We start from the raw sequence: 22,176 nt of genomic DNA, 5'->3' as shown, positions 1-22,176 counted from the left end.
TGGTGAAGGGCTATAGATAAAAAAGAGGGAATCGATTATGATGAAGTCTTTGCTCTTGTCACGAGAATGGACAAGAGCAGTAGGAGATATGTGACACTACAAATGAAGTTCACGTTGTATGTCTCCTAGCCGACTTAGAAGATTTGAATTTTGAGAAAGTTGTACAAGACGAGAAATGGAGATCAACTATGGATGAAGATATTGGGGCAATTAAACCCAACAAAACCTGGGAGCTGACTGACCTTCTTGAAGGAGCTCGACCAATTGGAGTAAAATAGGTGTACAAAAAAAGATGAATGTTGAGGGAGAGGTTGAGCGTTGTAAGGCTCGACTTGTGGAGAAGGGCTATAGACAAAATGAGGGAATCGATTATGATGAAGTCTTTTGCTCTTGTCACGAGAATGGAGTCAATCTGACTTCTGATCTCGTTAGATACTTAGAACCAATGGCCGATTTTACAAATGGATGTGAAGTCAGCCTTTGTAAATGGAGTGTTGAAGGAGGAGGTGTACGTCAAACAATGAGAAGAAGGTGATGAGATTGAGAAAATTCCTCTACAGGCCGAAGCAGGCTCCTCGTGCTTGGAATGAGAGAATTGATGAGTATTTCAAGAAAAACGAGTACGAGCATGTCTTGTACACAAAAAAATCAGAAAATGATATGATGGTATTCGCTCTTTATGTCGACGACCTCATATTCACCGGAAGCAACGCAAAACTAATTAAGGAGTTCAAGGAGGTAATGAAGAAGGAGTTCGAGATGACAGACTTAGGTCTGGTAAAATATTTTCTTGGCCTAGAAGTGAAGTAGTCGGAGGAAGGGATTTTGATATCCCAAGAAATGTATGCGCTTGAAATTTTAAAGAAGTTTAAAATGGAGGACTACAACCCAATTTCCACTCCAATGGAACCAGGCATTAAACTCTCAAAGTTTGATGGAGGAGAACGAGCTGATGTAGGGAGATATCGAAGCTTAATCGAAAGTTTAAGATATCTTACAAGCACGAGACCCCACCTAATGTTGAGTGTTGGATAGCAAGTAGATTCATGGAGGATCCAAGTTATACACATTGGAATGTCTTGAAGAAAATTATGAGATATGTTCGAGGAACCCTTTCACTTGGTCTTTTCTATTCAAAATCAGATGACTATCGATTAATGGGTTACTCAGATAGTGATTGGTGTGGTGATGTTAATGACCGGAAAAATACTTTGAGTTATGTATTCCTACTCAAGAATGCGACTTTAACTTGGTTGTCAAATAAGCAGCCTATTGTAACTCTATGGACCTGTGAGGCAGAGTATGTGACAGCCTCTTGGAGCGTGTGTCATGCAGTATGGATTTCAGATTTACTAAGGCATTTAAGAGTGATCTAAGATGAAGGGACCGTGATCTGATTTGATAACAAGTCGACGATTGAGTTGGAAAAGAACTAGTTAATCAAGGAAGGAGCAAGCACATCGACGTCCGATTTCATTTAATCCGAGAACGAGTCAGAGAATGAAATGTTGAAGTTGGAGCATATTGAAAATCGAGCTCAAACCACTGACATATTCACCAAGCCACTACCGACCACACTACTGAGAGTTGTAAAAGATTGATTGGAATGAGATATGGGAATATTATTTAAGTTTAAGGAGGAGATTGTTGAATAAACTTAAATTAATAGTTTTTTTGGTTTTATTTTTGATGTTTAGTATTCCTAGAATAATAATAATGGTTTTGGGGTGAGTGAGATAACCAAGAGATTTGGGTGACAGGCATATTCAATATGCACAATAATTTATTTTGCTATTTGAAAAGTCAAACATATGAAAAATCAATGTTTTTCTATAAAGACTTGTAAGAATCAATTATGGGTGTTCAATATTTGGTCTGAACCGAATATCCGAACGAATTCGAATTCACCGAATTCGAATAAACCGAATTCGAATTTCATTTTCGGTTTTCGAATCGAATTTCAAACCAATTCGAATTCAAATACGGTTTTCGAATTGGTTTTCGAGTTTGGGTTTCAACTTGAAAACCAAACCGAAAACCGAATTCATTTTTTATTATTTATTATTCCAAACTTAACTTAAGAATAAGTTCAAAATAATCAAACTATAATGTTTTGAATTAAGATTTATAATAAAAGAAAAAACTAAAAAAAAATACTAGTGGTCTAGTGGTAGAATAGTACTCTACCATGGTATAGACCCCGGGTTCAATTCTTGGTTGGTACATTTTATTTTGAGTTTAAAATAAAAGAAAATTGAATTCGGTTTGAATTTGAATTATTCGAAGTTCAAACCGAATATAAAATTCGGTTCGGTTTAATTAGAATTTATTCGAATTCGGTCCGGTTTTCGAATTGACGAAAAAAAACAAAAAATTTGAAGACCGATGAACACCCCTAGAATCAATTTGAGATTAACAAAAAAGAAATATTTTTTGCCCTCTTATTACCAACACTTCTCCTTTATTATTTGTCTATTCTTACTATTTTAACATCATTTTTCTTATTAACATAGACCTATATAATTGAATATTTAAAAAAATTACAAAGTTCTATTGATCTTTCCTTTTAATTTTCAATCATAAGATTTAGTTTTATATTTCTTTGAACAATAATAAGAACGGAAAATAAATCTGAAAAACAATTACTTCCGATCAAAAAAGTTGTAAAAAGAGGTCGGTGGAGAAGCACATGTAAGAGAAAGTAAAAAAAGAAAGAGTTGGAGATGATGGAGGTGAGGTTGAAATATGTTGAAGAAGATTATGATTAGTTGTAAAAAATATATTAAGTAAAAAAATAAATAAAAAATAATAATTTAACAAAATTTGTACATAAATTAACAAAAGCTATCCTGGACTCTTAAATATATGAAAATATTACCAGGAGAGTTTTTAAAATGAAAAAAAATTAGGAAAATTCTATATTTAACCAAATTTATCATAAAAGTTTTAAATTTGACATTTATCATCATCTTTGGTTAGATCATGTTGAAAAAAATTCCATATTTGAATGAGTTTTTATAAAAATAAATCACACAATAATAATAATTATTAGGTCAGTAATTGATTATAATAATACGATATAAATCGAGAATTTATTTAAAATTATTGGTCATTTGTAATATTGTAAAATCGTGAGTTTATTTAAAATTGTAAATTTTAATTTTAGAAACACGATTAAAAATATAAACAAAAAAAATTAATAAATAAAAATATAATAATATATATTTCAATGTTTAAAATTCTTAATAACACGAAAAATATATTAAATAAAAAATAAAACACTCTCATTCCACATTTTATTCATTTTGGTAAAACAACTCATCTTTTTACATATCTCATCACATATTTTTTTCCTAATGAACCTCTCATTTCATGACCTTACACTTTCACTTTGGTCAAATCAAAAATTTCAAACATTTCAATCTCTTTTTTACTCTCACTTTAGACCATCAATGTTCAATCGACCTTTCATCTCGTGACCTTAAAGTACTTAGACTGACCAACCATCTCATTTCACATTTATCTATCAATTCAAATCGGACTTCTCATCTCGTGACTTTAATTTTCACTTCGGTCAAACAACTAATTTTCTCGCATATTTTAACCATCAATATCAATTTATTTCTCAATCAACCTCTATCTCTTTACCTTAATTTCACTTCGACTAATCAAAAATCATTTCATTCTATATTTATCCACCAATCACAACCGGCCCATATTCTCTCGAAGACCTTACTTTCACTTTATCAAACAACTCATTTTCTCACATATTTTATAGTATACAACCCGATATTCTTATCCTCACTTCGGTTAACCATATATCTAATTCCATATTTATCCACCACAATTGATCTCTCATCTTGTTACATTACTTTCACTTTGACTCATTAACCATCTTATTCCACATTTATCCATCAATTCACAATCGACCTCTCATCTCAAGACCCTGCTTTCACTTCTTCAAACAAATCATCTCCTAACATATTTTACAATTCTTTATCCTCAATTCGGCTAACAATCCAGTTTCATTCCACATTTATCCACCACAATAATCGACCTCTCATATAAGACCTTACAATTTCACTTCGGTCAAATCAACCATCTCCAACATCATCAATCTCTTTTACTCTTCACTTTGGTCACCAATCCCCAACTGACCTCTTATCTCGTGACTCATCTCCTCACATATTTTACAATATACAACTTGACTTTTTTATCCTCACTTCAGATAACTAACCATCTCATTACACATTTATCCACACCTTAACCAACCTTTCACATTGTGTGACCTTATACAATTTCATTTCGGTCAAATCAACCATCACCAACGTTACCAATCTCTTTTACCCTCACTTCGACTTATCAATCCCCCAATCGACCTCTCATAGTGTGACCTTACTAACTTGATTAACCAAAACCATTTTATTCCACATTTTTTATCCCACTAATCTCAATTGACCTCTCATTTCGAGACCTTACTTTCATTTTGGTCAAACAATCCATCTACTCACATATTTTACTATAAACAACCCGACTTATTTATCTTCACTTCGAGTGACCAACCCATCTCATTTCACATTTATCCACCTTAATTAGACATCTCATACCGTGATCTTAAACTTTATTTTGATACATTACCAATCTCTTTTACCCTCACTTTGGCACATCAATCTTCAATCGACCTCTCATCGTGTGGCATACTCACTTCGACTATCCAACCATCTCATTCCATATTTCTATCCACCTCAACTGATCTAGTCGACCTCTCATTGTGTGACATACTCACTTCGACTCATCAACCATCTCATTCCATATTTTTATCCACCTCAATTGACCTATAATATTGTGACTTTACATTTTCACTTTGGTCAAATCAACAAACAACAAACTATCTCCTACCATATCGTGAATGTCATTACCCAACCACCAATTTCATCGCATATTTTAATCATGCATCCATCTCAATTGATCTCTAATTTTGTGAATGTCATTTACCAACCCACCAATTTTATCGCATATTTTAACTAATATCATTCACATCCAACCATCTCCTCACTTCAATAAACCATCGTTTTTTTATTTCACATATTAACCATCAATATTTTTTAATAGTTTAAAAATTGTGCCTAACGAAATTTGAATCATGGTCTCCATTATGTAACATTAACACTTCAACCACTAAATCACTTAAAATTGTTGATTTATATTTATAGTTTTGATACATATATAATTTATATGACTAACAATTAATATATATATATAATAGTTGTATTTTTTTAAATATTTAATAAATATTTATTTAAAATTTATTATTTTTTTACTAAAGTTTATTTTATATATATATATATATGAATGAATTATTAATAATTATATTAATAGTGTTAATTTTTTATTATTGTTTTAAATAAATTTTAAATTTTATTTATTTAGATTTATTATTAAAATAAAAAATAAAAAAATGTGTCAATTCTTTTCCTAATTAACTCAACTCTTTTTTTCACTATTAAAATTTATTATATATATATATATATATATATATATTTGGATGAATTCTTTTTTTCACTATTAAAATTTATTATATATATATATATATATTTGGATGAATTAAAGAGTTTGTTAAAAGTTGCACTTATTTTTGTTAGGTTTTAAGTTCAACATATGTATATAACATTTATTTATTTTATTTTTAACCGTTTTAAATTTATGGGCGGGTCAATTCACAATCCGACTCAAGTATACATTTACTCTTCACATATATATCCAAATTAATCACAGCTCTTTACCCGAAAATCTAGACACTTTGAAATTAAGCATTATTATTATTATTATTATTATTATTATTATTATTATTATTATTATTATATATATATATATATATATTAGTTAGTTAAAAATTGAACTTGAATTGTTAAGAATGTCATGCGTTTAATTAAATTTGGTGTTAAATTTTAAATATAAAATTTTATTAACCTAGTTCATTAAAATGTTGTGCTTATTTTATTAGATTGCAAGTTTCAAACATACCTATAAAATTTTTAATTTTATTTTTGACCGTTTTAAGTTTTTAGGCGGGTCAACCCACGATCCAAGTATCCATTTTCACTCAAATATATATCCAAATTTACTAAACACTTTGAAATTAAGTATTATTATTATTATTATTATTATTATTATTATTATTATTATTATTATTATATATATATATATTTGTTATATATTATTATTATTATATTAATTTAATAAACAAATTAAGAATAAAATCATAATTACAAAATTAATGCATCATTTACTTAGATAAGTAATATTTTTTACTTTTTGAATTTATAAATATAAAAAATATAAAATTCACTTTAATTTTATAAAATAATATAAAATCAAAACAATTTATAATAGAAATTGTAAATTAGAAAAGTGTAACTAATTTAAGAATTTATCAAGTTAAAAATTTAATATTTCATAATTCAAAGTTTAATCTAATTTCCAACAATATGAAGAGTTGGTATCCAGTTAGTCTAAGAGTTAAAGTTTAGGAAAATTGATGAAACCGAGCTTTAAGTTTTCCATTTTGTTTAGGTTTAATACATAGAAAACAAAGGAAACAATTTGTAAACCCCTTTGATTTCTATATCAAGAATAAAAAAAACAATAATTTTTTTAAACAAATAATAAAGAATGAATTACAATCCCTTTGTTTATAGACTGCAAAGGGATATAAAACTATTCATTCATTCATCTAATTCCATCATCAATGTACTTCAGTAAAAACAAAATACCTAGAATAACTCAGTCTTTCACATACACGGTAACAAAAAAACTACTCGTGTTTGTTTCGCATAATAAAATTCACTCTCTCACCATTGTACAAGCATACCTGCTCGCACAAGTGGAAAGCTCTATCAAATATGGTTTTGAGAAATTGGCATATTCATTATAGGGTAAGTTTTATATGTGTGTGTATACATGTATTTATTATATGGTTCATATTAGTAGTTAAGTTTGATACTTCTCTTTCACAGCAAGTGCTGCTGCTTTGTACCAAGAAACTGCAGCCATTGCACCTGGATCTGGAACAGTCGCTAGTACATCCGCAGGAACATATGTCGATCTCCCCGCCTGTATGTCAATAATTATGCTTACCATTATAATCTCACATTTTATGAAATAATCTTGTCAAGATTTTCCACTTTTATACTGACCTGAGCTTGCATGTCTTTAGTTGATTCAGCTCCTGCAGCTGCTGCCTCAGCAGATAGAACAAAAGCATCGATAGGATCATCTCCAGCAATAAGCCTCTGGATAAGAAAAACACACTCAATACGCAGGGAGAATAATCGAGAATAGATTAATAATTAAAAGAAGATAAGAAAAAGAAAGAAAGAAAAAATTACCTCTTTAAGAACCACAGAAGCTGGGATAAGGGCATCTAGCATTGTTCGGTAGCCTGCTTTAGCTCCTCCATATTTACTGACAGCAGCAATTGCATCTTCAAGTGCCTCGGCCCCTAAGTAACAGCATAAACTTGAAGAAATAAGGTATTTTGACAATTGTTAGGAAATGAGTGGTTTATCAACTATTTGCTTACATAGTAATGCTGTAACAGTTGAATCGCCATTTGCATTTAACTTCGCATAAGCTGCCTTGGAAAATATATCGTATCTGTAAACAAAAGTAAATTAATAAGCTGATGAACAACATCAGGTATAAAATACAAATCAGATGAACTTTTACATTATTCCACTTGTTCCGCCCATAACACGTCTGATGGAAGATCCAATTTCATTCACTGTTTCAGCAGCATCATTCAGGGGATAACTGGCATAAAAAAGAGTTGCCGCATTAAAAATAATAAAACATATTACCTAAATTTTGTAATATTTCGAGTAAGAATCAATCTAACAATTGGTATTTTGTAAGCTTGTGTTCAACAGTTTGTAAATTTTTCAGATGTAGATGATACAACTAAATTAATGGAACAAAGAAACGATTTAAAATAGAGCATATTTACCATTAAACTAGTTAAAGGGCCAATTATCAGGCAAATGTGCAAATCAAGTGTTCACGTTTTAGTTTAATATCCAACAATATCCTCTATAGGGCTAATATAGTCCCAATTTAAGAAGTTTATGTCCCTTTAAATAGTTTGAGGGAAAAGTTGCTCCATTTCAAAAGGCTCATGAACAAATATGTTCTTTTTCCCTAAATTAGGTCTTTTTCCCAAATAGCCCCTTATCCCATCATCAATCAAATCATCCACTAAAATACTAAGATATCCTTCTTAATTTTTTTTAATTCTTTTATAGGATATTCAAAAGGCATATTGGACTCACAAAAAACCCGATCATCTCATATCTTTTTTTTAACAATGACCTCCACTTCAACTTAAAGTATTCTAAGTGAGAATCGAACTCGTGATCTTTGGTCTCTTAGGAACTAGTCTTGTCACTTGAGCTACCTTAATGGGTTATCTTATATCCCTTATCAAACGGGTTTTTCAAAAAAATAATAATATTGAAAAATCCCTTCCTCAAGCAAGCTCTTAATAGTTTGTATCCAGAAAATGTAGATATAAAAAAATTATGAAAAGATAATTTAACTAATAACAGTATATCTTAAATATTATTCCCATTATCTTGTCAAGTTAATAACAAGTAAAGCTCACAGTCCAGTCTGTTTACAAGCTTTATAAATTAGCCAAACTCAAGCATGCCAACTTGTTTCAAACCGCACAAACTCAAACAAGTTTGCAACCAAATACTGAGCTCCAGACAAACAACTTAGTTCATTTTGAGCAGATCCATGAGAGAAGACAAACTGTTGCAAAACAACTTGTGTTTCTTGTTATTTTATAGAAGGTACTTTGGGCTTAAGCCACACTGAACACAGGCTACAAATCCAGATAGTAATTGATCACATAAAGGTGATATCATTCTATACAATAATTTATGGTTGTAGAAACTAGTATTTGGTATCAACATATGGATCTCAGTTTCATATAGGCTGATAAAAGCAGTTTATGAACCCCCATTTGGAAACACTTATCTATGTCAAATATCTCATATGGGGTGGATCCAGATGAGATCATGTTTGGAACAAAAGTTAGTGAGACACATATTCATAAATATGTTGGTTGTTTCCCATCTGGATTAGGATTCAGATCCGGAAACATAAAGTATTTCCAGCTAGGCCCAAAGACAGGATCATTTTAGAAGACGGATACAATTAAGTTTCTTAACATGGATAAATAAGCATCTGTAACAAAACGAAGCATTAAAAAAAGAGAGAATACAAAACTTACTACTTTTTCATGTCTTCCAGAATAGCAGATGCACCTCTAAACATCTGTACAAATGAAACAAATAGGAAAAATAATGCAGACTGTTATGCCATAGAAGGGACATAAAAACTTTATATAGTTTGTTACAGATGCTTACAGTTGACCCGCAGTCGCCATCGCCTACTTTTGCATCCCATTCATTAAGGTTTGCCTTCAGATTAATAACTGCAGTTGCTGCCGCTTCAATAGCAAATTCAAGGACACATCCTTGTTGAGTTAGCAGCTGGGGTCGACTTAATTCCTAAGCAGAGACAGAAGGAGGAAAAATAAAAGCTACTGTCACTTAAAGATATAGTTGTTTTTCAGGGAAGTTTTCATCAGAACTGGCAAGCACGGTGGAAACGTAAAGTAAAACCGTCGTTAGTCGTATAAAAGATGTTTTTCTTTCACCGAATATAATGTTCCTCACTTCACTTTCCATCAAAACCAAATGAACGACGTTAAACCACAATGTGGGGTGCATCTTCTCAATCCTTCCAACCAGATGAATAACTCCTAAAAAACCTGTGTCTGAATAATGTACAAACCCCCTTGACACCTAGGGTTTGTTTGATGAAGGGTTAAATCAAATAACCCCTTATCCCATCATCAACTAAAATACCTTTATTTTTTTACAACATTTTAAAATATCAAATACAAAGGATGTTTTCGTCGTTTAATCAAAATTTCATCAAACAAGATTTCTTTTCTGGGACATTTGGTATACCTCATCACTCTTTGCAGGGGAAGATGGAACTGGAAGGGGAATTTTTGCAGATGGACGATCACCTGCACAAAAGAACATTTTTTAAGTCCAATTCCTCAAAATAAAAAATTCCTAATACATTACCTATACCAACATTTCAAGGATACAAATGACCTAAAGGAACATATTTTAAGATTCACAAACCATTAACACCAACAGGCCAATTTGGAGCTTTAGTTGGAGCATCTAAACGTAGCAAGACAGCTTCATCAGCTTTCATCACAGAAATTGAAAACCCTGCTCAAAATATGAGAATAGATGCATCATTTTATAAAAGTCAATTCAGAAAGGCTAGTAAATGTGCGTTCAGAACTGAGAAATAATCTTACATCATTAACCGAAAATAAAAACTCTTGCAGAATGCACAAACCTGCCATATCAAGTGACGTCATGAATGACCCTGTATAAACCCTATCAACAGCCAGTCCATGCTCCAATTGCAATCTAGGAACGGCTTTTCCAGCTGCTATCATCAATTCCATCATAGGAGTGCCACCCAATCTGCAATTCAAGGAAAAACATATAAAGCATCATATATGCATATGATGAAAAGAAGATTAAGGGAAAATAATAGGTGTGTTAGGCCTTGTAGGTGTGTATTGCAGCATCATTGACACATAAGAGTTCTGAAATTAAGGTATGATAAATGATAACTACTTAATGCAATGATATTTAAAAGGCATGCTTAACTGGAAACTTGCAAATGAAAAGGATTGAGGCTAACAAAAATAAGCAAGGGGCATGTTTAATGGAAAAAACAACAAAAGAACAAAATACTAGTTTCCAGATCTTATTAGCATTTAGCCTTCTTTTTCTCCTTCTGTTCTTTTGTTTTTGTTTCTCTTCAGTCTTCTCCCATCTGTAATTCATTAAACGTATCTTGCGTTTTCTTTTTAATGAAAAGTTTACCTTTTAAAAAAAAACTAGTTTCCAGATAGGATCAGTATCAAGATTGTCCAATATTCACAGGATTGTACACTTTTTCAGAAAACATTGCTTAGTTTTTACATATGAGACAAATGGGAGCAAGACATTATAAAATGTCCAATTAACAGAATGATAAATGCATCTTAGCCAAAAAAGATTATACAAATTAGGGTATTATGAATGAAGGGCTGAGAAACGGTTACAAATTAAGATATAAGAGAATCAGGAAGGGTGTTGACATAGAGTCATTTAATAAACTTGTGACTGGCACCTGGAAGTAGATAATTAGACATATTATGTTACACAAATAAGGAATGTTTGAATACTGTAATAGCATATAAATAAAGAAGATCGAGTTACAGATAAATTTTAGTTTTAATAAAAATAGTAGTTCTGAGTCTCTCCCTCTCTTAATTCTCTCAATCTTCCCTTTCTCTTCCAAGATTCTTTAAACCCAATTTAGGGTTTGCATCAGAAGAGTCATGCACAACATGATCTTAAATCCAGGTGGTAAAGATATTGCTACTAATAGTTTGGAATTTTCCAGATTTCCCCCTATTTTTTATTAAATTTCCATTCAATTCATTTATTATATTTTTTGGGGAACACTGTGACCAAAGCCTCATACTAAGAAGGCCAGTCGCACATACTCTATTCAAAGTAGTAATAGTGGCTAGAATAATTATTATCACATCTTCCAAAGCTCAAAGCATCAGGTCCCCTACTGTTAATAATTGTGTTCTTAAGAAAAGAACTTTACCAAGTTCTCAATCTTCCATTTTCACAATCTACTTAATTTGATGAGATCAATTAGTTTGATTTGTGTCTTGGCAGAACCTTCCCTTTTTTTCTCCCAAGGGTAAATTCCTGGGATTGGGAATATGTCAATTTAGCAAGGATAATGCTTATAATCATAATTCACTCCATCAGAATTCATGTTTCTAATCCTCTACAGACTGACTCGTTTCTGGAATCATGCAGCTTCATCAGATGGATATATCATGATAAATATATTCAGGGTACATACCCATTGATCAGAAGCACCACTCTACAGCCTCTAGTTATAGGAACATAGCCAGTTTCCTGTGAAATGACAAAAAGAAATAAAGAAAAGGAGTTATAATTGTTCATCATTAAGACCTCTGAATTAGATACTATTGGTGCCCAAGATTGTGGTTCATAAGGAGCTAGAGTAAGGCTGTTTGAAAACCATGTTTAAGAAGATGTGTATTTAAGATTACTCTCCAAGGTCATTTTGTAACTAAGCAAGAAAACATTTGCGACAATAGGATATTATCCATATAAAAAACACTAATAGGACATGAAAAAACCTAGAAAAATGAATAGCATATGGACATGCTGGCTCAGGCATTTCTCATGATCAAATTATTTACCATCATAATCATGCTTTCTTGAAAGAGAATTTACTATATATGTCAAAGGCAACTTGAGTAGGTACCTCAAATAGAATAATCTTCAGATAGTTTGAAAATAATTTACTCTACACCTGAACAGAGTCGTCTCATATGGTGCGACGGAAATGGAAGCATTTTCAAAGAAGATATATGCACATGCATAACAATGACATTTTGTAAACTTACAGTCTTGATTAGTAGGATGTAGAAGATGTATGGGGTATTAGTTGTAATCTTATTATTAATACTTTAATTTATTTTAATAACAATATTGTTGTTACTATTTTCTTAACTATGCAATAATAATAATAATTAAGGTCATTATTATTAGTTGTATAATAAAATAATATAGCTATAGTTATTATTTTTGGGGAATTAAAGGAGAACTATAGCTATCCCCTCTTCTAGCCTAGCTATAGTTATTATTATTATTATTATTATGTTGATAAAGGTGTAAAATAATAATAAATAGGTATTATCATTATTTACTATTGGAAGTATAATAATAACAACATGATGATACTAATATAATGATAATAATTAATTAAACTGCCATTTAGATTATTATAAATATCATTTGTTAATAACAAAAATATCATATTCAAATAAAATAGTTTTGCTTAGCTAAAATTAAAATAATTTTAATTTAAAAAATTATAATATCATAGATATATTTGTAAATGTGAATTTATTTTATCTATCAGTATCACAGAATAATAAAGAGTATAATTAGAAATAAAAGTATGTGGTATAAGAAAAGTCTTGTATACCACTTAGAAGACAAGGTACAAGTTTATACAGAGGTACAATTGTATTGTACAAGCCTACCAAACAACATATTAAACATAATGAGATAGTACAGTACTAAGTCTTACATCACAAATATAAAGTCTTTTAATTCATTTGTGTATCATCACTACTTTGAAAGTGTACTATGAGAGATGAGGGAAAATGTGACAAGTCTAAAGCCTAAATTTACAATGGTACATTATATGGAGGAAATTCTAGGGGATAGAACTTCCAGTAGCAAGATAATTAAATCTCGTATATGTTTCAGAAGCAATATATATGCATATTTTAAATTCTTCCAGGATGAAGTGATTTTGATAGTTTAGAGGTCCAAGAGTATATCCATAATTCCTAGGTGTCACACGATCTTCTCCAAAAGTTTTAACATAATTTAGTGACTTCTTCAGAGCTAATAACTATTCCTTTATGGCACAATATAATTCTTACTCTAGGTGTGAAGACTGTGCAAAGATTTACTCTATATTTGTATAATCCACCAGGGTAAGCGACAAATCTTCCCCAACTTAAGTCAAGGTGCTTTCAGTGGCAATCGAACTTGAGAGACCTCGACCTCTCAAGTCCAAACTCTCTCCACTTGAGCTATACCTGGGATGGGTTAGAAAAATATCTTCTTATATAACGTATGCTCAATGGAAATGATAAGAACAAAGATAAGCAAGGACTTGGTAAACATCAGATTTTCAACCATTGGATACCTAATCTTACATTCTTCTGTAACAGTAAAAGCTTTTGTACAAATCCATCAAAGTAGAAGCACCAATATAGAGCCTGTTGACCTTATTCAGAACTTAACAAATAATCATATCAGAACCTAGAAATGGACCAAAGATTTGTCTATTATCTGTTTTAGCATACCTGTGTAAGTATCTCCCTAAGAACATGAGAAACTACAGAATCCACTGGCTGAAGATCAGTCACTGCAACACCAGGTTCACCATGCTGCACCAGGACAAAAAAACAAAATGTAAGAAAGCCATGAGCCTTCAGTAACAATCCTTGATATATGAAAGACATGGAGAAGTGATGATATCCTTCTAAAGAATAAAGCACTATCCAAGTAGCAGGAACTACATCTACCATATATAACTGGGAAAATAATGTATGAATATCAATTGAAAAGTTTGAGAAGTTTATCCTTCTTTAGGCCTTGTTTGATCTAAAGTTTATGAATAACCAAGTGGTTATTTCCAAATAATATTGTTTGAGTAGATGATTAAAAATCAGGTTGTTTGGGGGTATTTAGGTAAAAAGACATTAGGGGTATAAATATATAATGAAAATAATTTATTTATTTTAAATATAGAGGGTATTTTGGTTGATCATTTGAATGATGTGATTAATGAGTAGATTGTTAATTGGATAGTGGGTTATTTGAAATTAATCTCAAATAAGTCACATCAACCAACAATCGTCTACTTGATATACAAAATTATTTCAAACATGAAACCAAGGAAAAATAAATTCAAGATTGTACTGACAATTCCAAGACCAAGCTCCATTTTTCCTGGCCCCAAACGTTCTGATGTGGCCTGGCCGGGAAGTGTACAAACAGACAATGCGACACCCATCGTTCCAACAATTTCAGATGCATGTTGAGCTTCTGCAGCAACATCTTTAAGAGAGAGTCCAGAGGCTGCAGCAGCTCCAGCAACCTGTTTTTTTTTTTCACAGAGCACCAGATGTATCTAAAGATGGATCATACATATTAACCATTTCCCCTTGCTTAAATTCTAAATGGATGCTGACTATATTTGGGAGCATTTATATATAGATCTTGTGATTTCAAGTAGAATCTATTTTAAAACATCTTCACTATTGTTTTTCAAGAAAACTCTTGGAATAATTTCCTAATCACTATTGTGAGGGGCTAATGGAATTTCATTTCACAAAAATACTCTAATACTAAAACAGCAAAGATCATAATGACAATTACAGCAAATGAAGGCAAAAGCCCTGGAACAAGTGAAATCCATATCTTCTCTGTTAAAGCCCTCACATAATGAAGAAGTAAGAAACATAAACAGAAAAAAAAACAGTGAAAAATTAAACTATGACAGAAAACAGAATATCAGTGATAATTACTTTGCCCCTACATACAAACACATGACGGTAGAGTCAGTAAGTTATACAAGCAAAAGTTAGAGATTATTCCACTATAGAAGTATAAAACCACTTGAAATCTAAATTTCAGAACCATATGATTTATCAAGCCCGGCTGAATTCTGGAAACATCTACTGAAGTAGTTAATGAAATATCAGTCACATAGACAAGGAATAGAGCCACAGTAACAAGAAAAAATATAATATTGAAAAGCAAGCCATCTTTAGTACTTCATCAACTACAGAGAAAGGAGTTTTCAAACCTTGTGAACAAGAATGGTGCCAGCTAAACCTCTTCGTCCAGTAATACCACGAGGTGGTGGTAAGGCACAGTCATCTCCAACAATTACCATCTACAGGTTGAAAAAAATCATTTAGAGAAAAAATTGAAGTTTACTCATTCTCCTTATTTACTTTTATTGTGGAATTATTCATCCTTTTATTTGTATAAATTGTTTGAAACTTTACTGAAAACATACCTCAATCTTGAAACCTTCAGCTTTTGCTTGTTCAGCTGCCAAGCCAAAATTCATGCGGTCACCAGTGTAATTCTGACAATATCAAGTTACAAAATATATCAGTAAATATAGATAAACCACCCGACAAAGAAAACCATCTAGAAGACATTCCATCCAAAGTGATGTAAGAGACCACAACATTCAGCATGAAATCAAACTGAAGATGCGCCAGATAACCAACTAGCTTTTTCATCTGAAGATTTCGGTTGATACACAAGCCCTCAGCATTTTCTCCATCTATCAAAGGATAAGACTTTGTTTTGTGGAAAAGAACAGGAATGCAGAAAGAAAAGAAAAAACGTAGCTTCCTCCATTATTCTAAAGGTGAATAACATATTTATCTATAAACTAGTTAAATGTGTTACCTTGACGATGAGTAAGCACCCCATGGGTCCAGTCACCGCTCGTATGCCCTAATACAAATTAGACTACTCAAACCATCAAAGACAGAAAAGAGCTATGAAATGATAATACTGGTGTGATTTTACAGTTATTAGAATTGGAGATAGAACTATACTGCTAGAATTGAGTTAACAGGTGGAGAGGCAAAAACATCTCCACATATAGCTGCAGTCAACATTCCTTCTCCTACAAATCCAGCATGAGCAGGTTCATGGCCACTTCCACCACCTGTATCAGTAAAATATACATTAGTATACGAGTAACAAAGTTAACAGATTCATGCATTTGAAAACTGCTTGATTGATTTTTCCTATGGATCAACAACTCGTTAGTAGTGTTTAACATTAAACAAATTGGATCTATAATAATACAGTGCAAATTTGTCAAAGAACATGGTCCAGAGGAATGACAACAGCACTTCTCAAGGAATCAAACCTGATATAACCGCAACTTTGCCGTATTTTCCAGGTGAAATATCTGCACGTACTACAACCTTAACCTATATAGAAATCCAATAAACGTCACGAGAAGAGTAAGAAGATGTATATAATTTGACTATCAAAAAAAATGCACCTCCGGAAATCCATCCAAATACTGTAATCCTGGATAAGTTTCCACAAGACCTTCAATGAACTCAGTCACTACATCTGCAAAATTATATCAAATAATTTATGTCACGAATCTTCCCAAATTCCCAATCAAACTTCAAATGCATTAACATAAATATATCTCCATTTGTTCATCTAGTGTTCCTAACACGCAATAGACTATACAAATATAATCGAAAGAATAAATGAGGTAACAGATTACAGATAAACTTCAGTTTCCTTCCCAATCAAACTTCAAATGAATTTCTACCGTAAAACTATTCACAAAAACATATCTCCCTCTGTGTTCATCATCTAGTATTCCTGACTCGCACTAGACTATAAGATAATAATCGAAATGAAGAAACGAGGTAAGAGATTAGCAATAAGCTCAGTTTTCTCTCTAATCAAACTTCAAATACATCAATATTATAAACTCGCGAAACAAATTTCTACCGTATATCTCCATCTATTCATATAGTATTCCAGACTCACAATAGACTACAAAAATACAATCAAATATAGAAATGAGATAAGAGATTAGAAATAAACTTCAGTTTTCGTCTCATTTGAATCAATCAAAGCGGATAAGGTCACATTTGTGAGAAAAATGAAATGCAAGTGAATCGAATTCCAAACATGCAAAGTTGACTGCGAAAAAGGAGAGAATAGCGAGTGAGTGTTAGTGCGGTTACCATTGGGGTCGTTGATGAGTTTTTTTCCTTGAAAATACATGGATGATGATGAATCGAGCAGTCGATGGTTTCCTCTATGAAGCAAAGTGAGTTGCAGGTTCGTCGTCTGGTGCAGAAAATCGCTGCGACGAAGGCTTATGGCGAAGAACTTGAACACAAACCTGAGAGAGAGAAGTTAGCTTTCTTGGTAATCTTTGATTCGAAAGCTTCAAGATGTTCATTTTATAGCTTTAAAGGTTAGTCAACTCCGGTTGTAGCTTGATGACACGGTAAAAATTATTTTCAATTTAGTCAATAATAAAAACTACTTTATTTAGGCAATGGATATATATATATATATTATTTTTTACTTTACTTTTACTAATATTTTATTCAAATAATTCAGACAATTCATTTTATATTTAAAGTATTTTGAATCATTTAAAATATTATTATATTATTATAAAAAATTAATCAAAATAGTACTATATGATATTGTTTTTTCAAAGAATTTAATTATTTAAAATTAAAAAAAAAACATACATAAAAAACTTTCTTGCATTATTTGAAATTATTTTATTAAAAAAATTCTTGATTTAATCAAATTTATTGTCATAATAGTTAAATTGTCAATTAAAATATATTTATTTGTTATGTTTGATAATATATTATTTGAAAATTTTAAAATAATTATATTATTTTATGAATTGTTGTGGGTTATAGGTTTAAAAATAAAGATGAAAGTTAATTTTATATTTAATTAATTTTAGAATTTATCATTTAAAGATAAACGATAAATTTAGGATTCTTCTCATTTTTTTTATTATTAAATTTTTTTTGGGGTCAAATTTAGGATTTTAAAATTTTTTAATATAATATTTTGTTATATTTAAGAATATTAAGAGATGTCGCTAATTTATGTACAAGTGTTTGTTTTTCATTTTATTTATTTAACCTAACTTGTTTACATGTCATCAACATGATCCTAATATTTTTTTTTCATTACTCTTCTTAAACTCTTTTTTTTTTTTATTTAATAGTTCAGATTAGAGGTATAAACATATTATTCCTTACTAAAAATATATTACATAAATAAACTAATACTAAATTAAGAGGGTTAGTGGAGAGTTAATGAGAATATTAAATATAAAAAAGAATAAAATAATTATAATAAAAAAAAAATTATGAGAGACATAAATTTGACAAATTATTTGAATGAGAGTTCTAAATTTATTATTTATCCTTAAATGATAAATTTTAAAATTAATTAAATTAATTAATGACTTTTTAATTAAATATTTTAAATCATTAACTAAAAACGAAAATATTCATCATTTTTTTTTTGAAAAACAGATTAGTGTCATTTCATTAAAAAAACCCAAAAGAGGGAAAAAAAAATACAAAAGTTTAAGAACAGATCTAGACAATTTCTAGATTTGACAATGAAACAATAATTGAATTACAGACAATAACAATAATCAATTAGCGCCTACATCGTTTTTACTTTTATTCTACTTGTGACATTCTCAAACGAAATATCCCATATATGGCAGAGCTTTCTATTCTCTTCATTCCTTTCGATTCCTCTCCAGGATTGAATGAGTGCATTTCCATCTGAAGTTATATCTCTCCAAATATCTTCAGCGGTTCTACTTCTTCCACTGTGAGTTCTTGAATTTATTTCTTTCCAGATATTGTAGATTACTGCTCCAAAGTAGCATTTCAACATACTTACATAGAAGGATCTTCCTTTTGCTTTATTCTTCATCCACTCTTGGATTTCTTCCCATGTTCTTGGAAAGTTGATGATGTTCATGTTTGCAGCATACAACCTCCAGATTTGTATTACAAAAGAGCATTCCCCAAATAAATGGTTTATGCTTTCCTCAACTCCCGAACATAGGACACAGTTGATATCAGGAATGTTTATATATTTTCGAATTCTGTCTTTTGTTGTCAACCTTTTCCTGTATACCAGCCAAAGAATAAATTGGTGACGAGGAATAATCTTTGGTGACCATACCACATTATGCCAATCTACCTCCTGTTCTCTTGTTCTAACCATTTCCCATGCCTTTCCTGTAATAAACTTCTCATTACTTTCTGTTTTCCAGCTTATTTCATCATTATTTTCATTGAGTTGCTTCTGCCTCATTAGGTTTAGGATTCTATCACCTTCTGGAATACGCCTCAAAAGTGAATCACATCTACCTTCATATACGTCTCTAAATGAGTACTTGATGTATTCTCTTCTAACTCTGTTTCCTTGCATTTCTTCTTTGAATATAATGGGAATATTATCCAGCCAAGGATCATGCCAGAATAGTACCCCTCTTCCATTTCCAATTGTGGTTTTCACCATTTGAAAGACATCTTTTCTTGTTTTTAGGATTTTCTTCAATGACCATGTCATTCTTTCGTTGATGCTTGTGTCCAGATACTCTGCTCTTCTTTCATAAATCTTGTATGCACCCATTTGACCCATAGGGAGTCCGCTTTTTGCTCCAACTCCCATAAGCTCTTGATGGTGAGGGCTTTGTTCCATTCAACACAACTTTTTATTCCTAGTCCTCCTTCTTTTATGGGAGTGCAAACATCCTCCCATTTGACTTTTTTTCCTCATCTGCCTTGTGTTCCCCATATGTAGTCTCTCATGATTCTATCGAGTTCATCCATTACTTTCTTTGGGATGACTATCTGTTGTGCCCAGTGGCCAATAATTCCAAAAATGACTCTTTTAACGAGCTCGATTCTACCTGCATAAGACAGTTTTTTCGTAGCCCAACCCAAAAACGAATTTCTAACCTTTTCTACCAGTTGTCTAAAGTGATTGTATCGGAGTTGTTTTGATGACAGGAGTACTCCAAGATATTTCACCGGTAGTTCACCTTCCTTGATTCCCATAATATTGAAAATGTTTTCTTTCCTTTCTTCATTAACCCCTCCATAGAAAGCCTGACTTTTATCCTCATTGATGTATAGACTTGTAATACTCGAAAAGATTGTTAGAGCTTCTTTGATTATACTAACAGATTCAACATCTGCATAAGCCACAAAAAATAGATCATCTGCAAAACATATATGGGTTATTGCTTCTTCTTTGCAGTACGGGTGAAATTTGAAATGATGACTTCTCAGAAGCATTTTTAAAATGCAATCAAGAATTTCCATTATTAAGACGAATAGGTAAGGAGATATATGGTCTCCTTGCCTTACTCCCCTTTCACCCTTGAAAAAACCTCCATGAATACCATTCACGCTCACAACAAAGTGAGGAGTGGAAACACATTGCATAATCCAATCAATGAAAATAATTGGAAAACCTGCAGCAAGGAGGAATTCGTGGATTGATCCCCATCTGATCGAGTCAAAAGCTTTTTTAATGTCAATTTTGAAAGCCACACGTGGCGATATGTTTTTCTTTCCATATCCATTCAATAAGCTTTGCATGAGTAGGGTGTTATGGGAAATAGAGCGTTTGGGAATGAATGTTGATTGCCCTAATCCTACAAGTTTATCAATAACTGTTTTCAAACGTTGCGAAATAATTTTTTAAAATATTTTATAAATAACATTGCAACATGAAATAGGATGAAAGTCCTGAATTTTTTCCTAAATTGAATTCTTAGGAATCAAATTCAACACTGTGACGTTCCATTGCTTCAACATTTTCCTGTTTTGGAAGAATTCCAAAACCCCTTCGCTTACATCTTTACCCACTATTTCCCAGTTTTCTTTGAAGAAGTTCGCGTTGAAACCATCTGGCCCTGGGCTTTTATCCCCTTTCATCGAAAACACAACTTTTCTAACTTCTTCCATACTGACTCTTGTAATCAATTTGTTACCACTTTCTTTACTGATTTTCCTTTGCACAATCTGTTGAAGCAATCTTCGGTTGTCCTCTATTATTGTGCTAGTTTCTATTCCAATCAACTCTTTGTAGAAACTTATTGCTTCCTCATGAACTGCCTTTTGTCCCTGTAAAACATCTCCATTTGAGTTTGTGAGCCTTAGGACCTGATTTCTGAAATTCCTTGATGAACATTTTTTATAGAAGAAAGAAGTATTCTTGTCTCCTAATGAAAGCCAATTTTCTCTAGATTTTTGCTTAGCAAAACTTTCCTCTTTAGAATAGAGGTCTTTGAATCGCGTAAGAGCCTCTTTTTCCTCTTCCCTGTTATAAGGTAGATTTGGGGCTCTTAGTGTCTTGCTTTGTATTTCCTCTAGTTTCGTTCTGGCTTCCTCTACTCTTTTAGAAATCCCACTATATTTTTTCCGGTCTAGTTTATTCAGCTTCCCTTTCAGTAATCTTAGTTTCTCACAAACTCTAAACATCTTTGTTCCATTAATTCTGATGTTCCAAGTTTCATTAAGGATTTTATTAAATTCTTCATCTTTCATCCATAAGTTGAAGAACTTAAAGGGTCTTTTCTGTTTTTTCTCCTTTTCCCAAAAGAATTTCAAAGGGCAGTGATCATAGATACCTGGTTGCAAAACCTGAATTTGGCTTCTTGGGTAAAATTCCACCCATTTTTCATTCACTAGGCCTCTATCAATTCTGCTCTTTCTCATGTTGTTTGCCCCTCTTGTAGTTGACCATGAAAATATATTACCTGAGAAAGACGGTTCAATGCAGTTTATGTCTCGAATGCATTCATTAAAAT

General features: G+C 31.6%; 2 protein-coding genes across 2 annotated transcripts; one reads left to right on the top strand and one right to left on the bottom strand.

Moving 5' to 3' along the window:
- The first annotated feature begins 534 nt into the window (after positions 1-534).
- LOC124943690 (secreted RxLR effector protein 161-like) lies at positions 535-1,376 on the top strand. The gene is made up of 2 exons (XM_047484166.1): positions 535-777; positions 1,002-1,376. Exons 1-2 carry the CDS (start codon positions 535-537, stop codon positions 1,374-1,376), a joined length of 618 nt encoding a protein of 205 aa, XP_047340122.1.
- A 5,352-nt stretch (positions 1,377-6,728) lies between these two features.
- LOC124941748 (putative 3,4-dihydroxy-2-butanone kinase) lies at positions 6,729-17,734 on the bottom strand. The gene is made up of 20 exons (XM_047482101.1): positions 17,534-17,734; positions 16,825-16,898; positions 16,687-16,750; positions 16,367-16,479; positions 16,215-16,262; positions 15,811-15,882; positions 15,595-15,684; positions 14,710-14,883; positions 14,087-14,170; positions 12,034-12,089; positions 10,450-10,580; positions 10,224-10,316; positions 10,041-10,102; positions 9,432-9,575; positions 9,296-9,339; positions 7,729-7,812; positions 7,583-7,656; positions 7,389-7,501; positions 7,197-7,292; positions 6,729-7,113 (listed from the first exon to the last, which is right to left on the bottom strand). The coding sequence occupies exons 1-20, from the start codon at positions 17,571-17,573 to the stop codon at positions 6,991-6,993; spliced, it is 1,779 nt and encodes a 592-aa protein (XP_047338057.1). The 5' UTR covers positions 17,574-17,734; the 3' UTR covers positions 6,729-6,990.
- Positions 17,735-22,176: the final 4,442 nt, after the last annotated feature.

This window comes from Impatiens glandulifera, chromosome 6 (assembly GCF_907164915.1).
Source record: "Impatiens glandulifera chromosome 6, dImpGla2.1, whole genome shotgun sequence".
Lineage (NCBI taxonomy): Eukaryota > Viridiplantae > Streptophyta > Magnoliopsida > Ericales > Balsaminaceae > Impatiens > Impatiens glandulifera.
Note: the sequence above shows the minus strand (reverse complement) of the source record. Positions and strands in the feature narration are given on the sequence as shown.

Bases quoted from the DNA above. Each gene is read 5' to 3' on its own strand.
- LOC124941748 (XM_047482101.1), bottom strand. From the start codon at position 17,573: ATGTATTTTCAAGGAAAAAAACTCATCAACGACCCCAATG. The intron at 9,576-10,040 runs GTATACCAAATG...GTCTCTGCTTAG, and splicing joins CCCCTGCAAAGAGTGATGAG to GAATTAAGTCGACCCCAGCT. The intron at 9,340-9,431 runs GTAAGCATCTGT...TCATTTGTACAG, and splicing joins ATGGCGACTGCGGGTCAACT to ATGTTTAGAGGTGCATCTGC.
- LOC124943690 (XM_047484166.1), top strand. From the start codon at position 535: ATGAGATTGAGAAAATTCCTCTACAGGCCGAAGCAGGCTCCTCGTGCT. The intron at 778-1,001 runs GTAAAATATTTT...ATATCTTACAAG, and splicing joins AGATGACAGACTTAGGTCTG to CACGAGACCCCACCTAATGT.